Raw genomic sequence first — 9,700 nt, 5'->3', positions numbered from 1 at the left:
ATTCCCATGGGACCTTACCTATCAGCTCTCTGAGCTTACCAAAATCCACCTTCCTTATGTCCACAAGTAGTTAATTTAATATAGTTTAACTTTGTTATCACACAATCTGAAAGTAAGCACCCACCAAAATTTTCTCTCAGCCTTTTTTTACTGTTGCTCTTGATATATCCTTAACTTGTTGCCTGACTTATCTATGAAGGCTTTTCCTGTGTTAACAGTTGCACAATACTGAAAAGGGAAATATCATTTTTGGATCTAGTCATGCAAACACTTACATGAGTAATCCCATTGGGAGATTTACCTGTGCTCAGATCTTGGGATCCCAGACCTGGGTTTCCCAAAACATATCATATTTAATCCCTACTTTTAATGTAGCCATATTGTGTGCCAAATAACTAAAGAAAACAAACATTTAAAACCATGAAAGATCAACTTGCTGCCATTAGCTTCACTGAATTTCTTATTTATATACTTTACAACTTTTTAGAACCTCACAAAGGATATGCTGAGATTGGTCTAGCCAATAAGAGGGCCAAAAGGCCCTTAATTTATTTTGTTTTAGAGAAAGCATGATTTTGCTTATTTCATGTATTATCATTGATTCCACTTCCTACTTTTATGCACTACTAAATGAACTTTTCTGCTGCTATGGTAGCTTTTCACTCCATGTAAAGACAGGGTTTTCTAGGTGTTTAAATTGTTGCATATCTCTTTGAGTAAAGGCAATTCCTGTGAAATAAGGGTTAGCAGAATTGGGCCTTAAATTCATCTCTGAAAGCAAAAATGCAGTCATCAGTCACTCAACCTTTGGCAGTTAAAGCATGCTTTTGTGCCACTTTTCATATTGCTGTTGTATAAACTAGGTGAAAGAGAGTGGAAACAAGTGAACAGCCTTTTTTACAGTTATATTATAATTTTCAGCGTTGATTATTTTTTTTAGCATCTCTTATTGGTTTAAACCAGAATTCCTAATTATGTACTTATTGACTTGATTCACAAGCTGACAAGATATAAACTTTTTCCATTACTAATTTTATGCTGTTTGGGGACAAATCCCTTATTTACCTTATTTTGATTTCAGAGCGTCATGAACATGATGCATGTTATAAGTATCCCATATTCATTAATGAAAGTGAATCCACTATCATGGATACAGAAAGTCTGCCAGTACAAAGGTAAGGATCAGAAGTTTGCATAAAGGTATTTTTGAAAAGTCAAACTCAGAAAAGCAAGTTGTTGCTATTGAGGCTATTTAGCTGTAATTTACTCATTCCCACATCTTAAAATAACTTCTACACAGCATATTAATAATTTTTTCACTTTTATTTTAGCAAAAGTCGCTTGTGTAAAATCCAGGGACATGCACTGGGCATTAGTGGCACATCGAGATCAAAGAGATATCAACCTTTCCTCATTGCGTATGCTAATAGTGGCTGATGGCGCAAATCCTTGTAAGTGATGCTTGTATAATAAAACAAAGAATATGATTCTTATTTCCTGTCTTACGTTTTAAGTTTCAGTCTTCAGTCACATTAGCAAAAAATGTTTAACAAAAGTATAAGGTTTATCTACTGCAAACTACACAACATTTATGGAAACAGTAATTAATTTTGGATTTTTTTAAAATGTATTTTTCCTTAGCTAATCCTGAAGCAAACTTGATATTCCACATAACGTAAGTCGCAGTAAATCCAGTTTTGTTTAACATGACAGCCATATATAAAGACTGAAATAAATTATCTTTAAGTTGTAGAAAGAAGCAGAAGGTTTGCTTCTGAGCAACAGAGAATTTTTTTGGGGGGGATATTTGCACTATTCTAGACAACTGCATCTGGATCACTTCATGAAAATTAGTATTAATCAGAACTTTCTCCGTGTAATTTTTAAGATACAGTGATATAGATCTTCTGCTCATCTATTGTAACTTGCTTTGAGTTCCTAGAGTAAATCCTTCCTTAATGTGCCTTTTGTTAAACATATTTTATGTGTACTTCACATCTTAGATCCATCTGTAGTGGCTCTTCTACCCACAAGCAATGAAACTATTTATGCCTGAAAGCTAATCTTTAATATACCATATATAGTTGAGCTCTACCAGGTATGTTTTCCAGATGTCATCTAGATCTTTTTGTCCTGAAAACCCATGTACATGCATCAAAATGTTTTGTATGTGAATAGCATTATCTCAGAAGTCAGATTATTTTTCTTCTCTGATTTTCACTCCAGGGTCTATTTCTTCCTGTGATGCATTTCTTAACGTCTTCCAAAGTAAAGGCCTAAGACAGGAGGTCATTTGTCCTTGTGCCAGTTCACCAGAAGCTCTCACTGTGGCTATTCGAAGGTACTGTGTTACACAAATTTAAAAAGACAGTTTATAGAACAACACATTCAAACTAAAAAAATGAAAAATTATATTCAAGCAAGATTAAGGCTGTATAGTTAGCATTCGCATTATCCATCTTGTATTCATCTTTGTACTAAATAGGACCTGCAGAATGTGTGGCACCCTAACTACTTTTGGAGGGAAAGAACAATATGATCAAGTTCATAATATAATTTTAGTTTAAAATCAAACAGGCTAACATGCAAAATCTGTGTGGAAACCCTTGTAAAATCCCACAATAAAGCGGTGAATGAATTAAAAAGAAGGAATTTTAATTGAATTGCAAGAGTGGGAAAATCATGCTTTAGAACTCAACAACTAGTGTCTTTCTGGAAAATTACAGCAGGCCTCTGGTGGTCTTTGGCTGAATGGCTTTTTTCTTAATGATTAGATAAGCTCAGTAATCCCCTGGAAATGTGTTACCCGCTCTGTTGTGCCTATGCCTGGAAATGGGGTGTATAAATTCCAACAAAACTGCCAGACCTTTATATTTACTCATGATTGTGGGTAGGTAGTGGCCACCTATCCCAGGTTTGTGACACATTGTGATATGATGGGTAAAGACATAACTGCAGCACATTACAGTGTGTGTGCAATAGTATCATGACTTTGTTCAAAAGTGGAAACTCTGGAGAGTGGGTATGTCATCCTAAATGGTCAGTTCAAATGCCCTTCTAACGTCCAGATTTCTAGAGCTGTTTTTCAATGTATAACCTCGTTAAGGCATCTGATTTAATATTGTGAAGCTTTGTAATTACGTTAAATAAATGATATTCTGCAAAGCTTAAAATATAATGCCCGTTAGGGAAAATTTAACCTGATTTTTCAAATGCAGTTTTGTGGATTACTGCAGGAAGAAAGATAAGATACCAGGAATGTGTTTAGCTAGGCCCCAACTCCGTTAACACGCCTGGGAATTATCCAGCAATAACTTATGCAGTCCAGGTCAACCTTCCTTTTGTAATCCATATCACCTTGGGGAGGACCACCATCAGCACTGTTTCCCTTTTAACCTGGTCCTAGAATTGTAGCTGGGACCTCACTGCCTTTTTCTTGTATGAAGTTTGAGAACACGGGGCTGGCCCTTTGCTGTACCAGACATTAGTACCTGAAACCTATTGGCCACCTTCAGTGAATACCTTCCCCTAATCCTGATTCCAGTTTTGATTTGTCAGGGAACCAGAACCCTTATTGAAAAGTACCGGCACTGGACATCTGCCAAACTGACACGTGAACACATTACCACTTAACCTACCCACCAGGCCCCTAGGCTGCGGAGAAGACAAAAATCCCCATCCAGGCTAATCAGGCAATAAGGAAAAACTCTTTCGCAGCCCAAAAAGGCAACTAGCATGATGCTCACAGCAAGGTCCAGAAACAGGGTCCTACTCTAATCCCAAGGAGGTGGCACCATGGGTAACAGGATTTATAAACCCTCTTTCTGGGTACTTGGGAGTCAGTGGACCCTTCTATCCATCCAGTTAAACAAGCAGCTCCACATCTCTCCTCCTCATCCTCAAGAGGCCACAAGGAGGGGAGGAAAAAGAGGGAAGGCATTCCTTATAGGCACTAAAGGGTTTGCTTTTCCCTGCTGGCCCAGACAGTGCTTCCCTCAAATCTGAAGCTGCAGAATGGAGGCATTCTATCAAATGTTTGAACCTTAATGCCATAATAGGAGGTCTGTCCTTTCTAGCTTTAGAATTCTATGCTAAAATCCATCTTGAACTGTTAAGGGTCCATTTTCATATTATGTACCTTTGATAGGTTACCTAAGAGGTTTTATTAACAAATAAAATAGATAAGTGAAAAGTATTTTTTATTTTTAGAACCTTGTTCTGCAATTATGTAGCAATCATCTTGTTACAGTGAATGTTATTGAACTTGTAAATGCTTGTGTAAAGGCTGTAAATAGCAAGATAATCTTCCTGAACTCTGAAACTTTAGTATCTTTCACATTCTATTCAAACAGTCATTCTTGACGGTAAAGTCATTATCACACAAATTCCACAGATTAGCATCTGAAGCATGTATTAAAATGACTGACTACAGATTTGCTGTACACAGGGTTTCCTGTTAACACTGCAACTTCTTCAATATACTTTTCTAAGCTGTGATCGATAATTATAGATGTTCCTTCCGAGAACACTAAGAAAAAGCCATTCCTCTTGTAAAATGCCTGTATAATTTAGAAAAAGGCAATTAGTATTAGATTAATTGCTGCTTTAACCAGAAACTCAAGGCATAATACCATAGCTGAAGGCTGCAAAAAAGTAATTTCATGTGCAAAATGGTGGTCAAGGTGTTTTTGTAATGCCACTTGATGAGCTGCCTCCAGCAGACTGCATCTGGCTCTGATACTGCCAACACTTGAGTGCGTAACTTAAACCACACAAAGGCTTCCATTGAAGTCAATGAATGCAGGTCATGAGCCAGGTGTTCTGATCTATTGTACATGTTTCTAAAAGGGAGGGAACTCTGTACTTCTGCACCCACAATCTTTTTAATCCAAGAATCTCAAAATACTTCACAAATACTAAATGTTAAGACTTCCTTCATTTACATCTTGAGGTAGATTTGTATTCTCCCCCTTTTACACACGGGGAACCTGAGGTACAGATATGTTAAGTGACGTACGCACATTCACTTAGTCTATGAACTTGATGGAAATAAAATCCCTATCTCATTGCCTCTATTTCTTAATTTCAAAATTTATCCTTCCTGTAATGAACCTTAAAGATCTTCATATTCTTTTCTTAGAAATAACCAGTATGCAGATGGAGTTCAAGTTGTTAGCTTTAACCTAAAAAGTTCTAAATGTCTTGGAAACATACTACTTGAATCCCCTTTTCTCCTCGGGTGATTTTTTCCCCATAATTGCTTAGCAGAGATACTCATGTTAGGGATGCCCTAGTTTGGACTGCATAGGGCTGATAAGACATATTCCTGAAGGGGACTGTGTGTCTTGGATCTGCTCCCATTCTTGATCCACCAGACCCTGGATTTGTTTAATAAAACAAGGGAGATGTATGCCAAAAAGTCTCATGTTGGCTTCTGCTCTATTAAAAGTACCAGTATGAGGAACTGTGTGAGCGAATTGGAGATGGATATCAGTGAAAACAGGCATTTTATTTTCACGTTTAAGATCGTACAAACAATGTAATGTGCGCTTGGGGATTGGGAGTGAGAGAAAGTTGATCAATAATGTGGTTGAGAGCTCCTTTTAAATGATGGAAATGTTATTCATCATGGCTGCCTATTTACTAGCCTCCATTTGTTATGCTCTAGCCTGCCCATAGCCTTCTTTGCTGACATTGTCATTTCAGAAATGTTTCATAATATCTATTAATTGAAATTTATTATATAAATCACTACGAGTCTTATATGAACATGATTAGCTAAGGCCTATCTAAGTATTTCAAGCATAGCAGAGGAGACGTGATATATAAAAAGACCATTATCTGATAACACAAGCATTTGTTATGATGGATTACACAGCACAACTGCAAAAAACCAAGATGCATATGGGCTCTTACATTGATCTTGAAAATAGTTTAGTCTGTCTATATTACATGCGAGCAATATCCCTAACCAAATCAGCATTGTTATACTCCATTTTACATTGTAAAGTACAATGTAGTGTGAGTCTCTTTTCCAGTTTCACTCCGACTTATTTCAATAACTTACATGAGTCAACATTAGTTTGTTCAAGCTACATACTGTATATGTATAATTGTATTCACTAATACAATGTGCACATTTATACTGAAACAAACTGACAAGGCAGCTATGCCTGAGTTGTAGAATAATATAATATCTTACGAGTGACTTTGACCAAACCTAGAAGTCACAAAGGAATTACTATGCACAATGTCTTGAACTTTTTGTAATGTAATGGTGAAAATTACAATGACTACACCTGATAGTTAAGAGTAATAAGCTATACAGTAATGCATTAGAATAATTAAGTTATGCATGTTAAAACTGTGATGATAAAATTATTGCTGCATGTACTGAAATTTGGCATTGAATTTATTAAAAAATGTAATATCTTCTGTTCGAAGACTGATGCCTAACCATGTGGCAAAAAAATCACATCCGTGGTCTAAGTACAGAACTAGGAGTCAAGACTACTTCAGTTCTAATCCTGACTTTCTGACACTAACACACTATAGCCCTGGTCACGTCACTTAAACCTAAATTCTAAATTGACTAAGGTGTCTCAGTTTGGGCTTCCAAGAATTGAGGCATCACAAATTGCTAGAGGTCTGATTTCCAGAAGCATTTGTCTCTAGTTGGGCATCCCAAAATCACTAGTCAGTTGTGAACATTTGCGCATTAACCTCTCTCCAGTTCCCTATTTGTAAAATGGGGCTAATGCCTCTCACTAGGCAACTGAGTGAATTAATGTTTCTAAAAGTTTTTGGAGGTTAAAAAAAAATTACAGTAGGTGAGATTAGAGTTATACTTAGCAACATACTTCTGGGGGGACACTGACAGTGAAAGCTGGCATCTCTAATTATCAATGACTTGGGAGAAGAATTATGACAGATGTAGTAGGGCGGATGAGGATGACATGGAGAATAAATTAAGATTAAATCTAAGAAATGCTCATATTTAAGACAATATCGGAGTATTTTTGATGATAATCCGTTACAAATGAGGAAAAGATAATGGTTTGCCTGGTGAAACATACTGCCCATTCAAGTTATTGACACTTGTTGCAGGCCAACAGATGACAGCAATCAGCCTCCAGGCAGGGGAGTTTTGTCCATGCATGGTCTCACCTACGGAGTAATTAGAGTGGATTCTGAAGAAAAGCTTTCTGTCCTGACTGTGCAAGATGTGGGCTTGGTGATGCCAGGAGGTAGGGATTGGCACAGCTTTCTCTGAAATATGTAATATATAGAAACATGAGCCTTTTTCATTAATTATACTATATAATGCTATTAATATAAATATTTTCCTAATGAAGATTAGGATGTATATACTTTAAAGTGTACAATCTAAAAATATGATCAAACAGAACTCTTTTTTTTTCTTGGGATTTCCAATATACATTTTCTCCCAAGTATTTACTGTGGTCGCACGCTCAGCCTCCACTCATTAGCCACAGATTGCTTTCATTTTAAGTGGTCTGGCAACACCTGATTCTACTCCATTGTCCTCATGAAGGCATGCTCAGCACTAATTCATTACCCCTAAAATGCCCAGAACAAAATTAATTTGGAATCCTTATCCAGAGGCTAGAACACAAGTATCCATAGAAAAACGAGTGTCCCAGACCAGACCAAGGTATTTTAGGTTATTTTCCTAATCTACTGTAAATATAAATAAAACTGCTTGCTGCAGACTTGCTGAATATTTCCACAAGCCCCTTTATTCAGACACGATTATATTATAAAAAGAGGGGATGTATCTTAAGCGGATGGTAGTTATAAAATTCAGACTAAAGCAGTAAGCCAGAGTTTTTAAAAATGACATCAGGTTTTTATATCCAAATTGATTTTACATGAGGTGTACTGATTGGAAAAGACCAATTTTGTTGTGTTTCTTAACAGAACTTCTTATACATTATGCATCAAATGAACTCCCAGTTTCAGTTGGACAACTTAAAATTGAAGCCGTAGTATAAAAATATTTTATAGATATATTGGTTTATGTCTGATTATATATTCTGATCTAATTCAAAGGAAGGTATAATACAGATTCTCTTGTGATTATCCTCACTGTGAGTGGAGAAGCATCCAAGACTTTACATTTGCACGTATAAAGGCATTTTGGTCTGCTTCCCTTCTCTCTTTCACCTTGGCCTCTTTCCAGTCGCAAAGGTTTATACTTCTGACAGACTCCTACTACAAAGATTTCTGCTAAGAAGCATACCTGGCCTTACTTTTATGCCCAAGATTGGAAGTGGCAGAACTCCAGCAGTACCTTTGGTGCAGTGATAGAATGCACCAGAGTGTCTTCCAGCAAGCACACCCTTTCTCACCGTTGCCATTTTTCCTTCTCCTCTCTCCCCCAATGTGCACTCTTTTCTTGTCTCTCTCTCTTCTTCACTTTGCCTACTGTAAATATTTTTTTTCACTTATTGGTCCCCTCCTCTTAGCTCCTGCAAAACTCCAATACAAAACTGATGGGAGACTAAACTCTGGTAATTCTTTACAAAGCAACACACTACTAGTGCTAGTCTGATGGGCAGAATAACTGGATCTCTTGCATGGGTTTTATTCACTACTTCGTGAGAGCTGACCTTCCTGCCTTGACGTCTGTTGCTGGCAACTGGATATAGCATAATTATCATCCAGGAGCGAAAGCAAAACATTTTATTTTGTACTGACTACGGTAAATATATTATCCCAGGTGCAAAATCAAGGAGTCAGTCAGGCCAAAAGAAGTTTTTATTTTTCCAACTGCCTTTATATAAAGTTCTTGCCACTGTTTGTCTAAATATTAAATTATCTTTACTGTTGTTAAAATGTCTTAATGGTCGAGCAGTTTTGTATGTCTGGCATTAGTGTCTGCATATACTTCATTCATTGAAGTTTCTAGCCCACAGCCTTCCCAAACCACTGACTTTCTTCTGTAGTTTCCTAATATTTTTGAAAGTCTTTTGCTTTCTCTTTAGCTATAATGTGTGCAGTGAGACCAGATGGAATTCCTCAGCTCTGTAGAACAGACGAAATAGGCGAACTTTGTGTATGTGCTATTGCAACAGGTACATCATATTATGGGCTCTCAGGCATGACCAAGAACACTTTTGAGGTGAGTCAGAATGAAGACGTACAACAGAATCCTCTTAACTCTTCAAAGTTCAGAAGACTGTTTGGGGGAGGGGGTAGTAATACTAATAATGCTATTAATAATTACTAATTACTACTAAAAAAACAACGAGGAGTCCTTGTGGCACCTTAGAGACTAACAAATGTATTTGGGCATAAGCTTTCGTGGGCTAAAACCCAGTTCATCAGATGCATCTGATGGAAAGTGGGAAAGAGGACATGCAGTTGTTTACGGTAGCTATATGAACTTGATGGTTCCAAACACTTTGAAAACTGCTAAGAATTTAGATTTAAAAAGCTGTCTTCACCAATCCCACAATTTAGCCAACATTAGATGACTGATATTGTAGGCATCCTAGCAGAAATATGTTTTGAGAGATTTGAAGAAACAACTAAGGTGTAAATCTTTGAATTTCTTAATTCTGCTTGTGGCACCTTAGAAACAAACAAATTTATTTGGGCATAAGCTTTCGTGGGCTAAAACCCACTTCATCAGATGCATGCAGTGGAAAATACAGTAGGAAGATATATATACACA

General features: G+C 36.9%; 1 protein-coding gene across 5 annotated transcripts in view; it reads left to right on the top strand.

Moving 5' to 3' along the window:
* DIP2C (disco interacting protein 2 homolog C) overlaps positions 1–9,700 on the top strand; it is a 491,632-nt gene that overhangs the window by 396,711 nt on the left and 85,221 nt on the right. For all 5 annotated transcript variants that reach the window (XM_026652183.2, XM_026652182.2, XM_026652181.2 and 2 more), the window contains 5 exons: positions 1,082–1,175; positions 1,332–1,451; positions 2,227–2,341; positions 7,108–7,247; positions 9,009–9,145. In XM_026652183.2, the coding sequence (XP_026507968.1) occupies positions 1,082–1,175; positions 1,332–1,451; positions 2,227–2,341; positions 7,108–7,247; positions 9,009–9,145 (606 nt within the window). The remainder of the gene's footprint in view (positions 1–1,081; positions 1,176–1,331; positions 1,452–2,226; positions 2,342–7,107; positions 7,248–9,008; positions 9,146–9,700) is intronic.

This window comes from Terrapene carolina, unplaced genomic scaffold, assembly GCF_002925995.2.
Source record: "Terrapene carolina triunguis isolate 2854851 unplaced genomic scaffold, T_m_triunguis-2.0 Scaffold111, whole genome shotgun sequence".
Taxonomy (NCBI): Eukaryota; Metazoa; Chordata; order Testudines; family Emydidae; genus Terrapene; species Terrapene triunguis.
The sequence above is the reverse complement of the archived record's forward strand: the minus strand, read 5'-3'. Positions and strand labels throughout refer to the sequence as shown.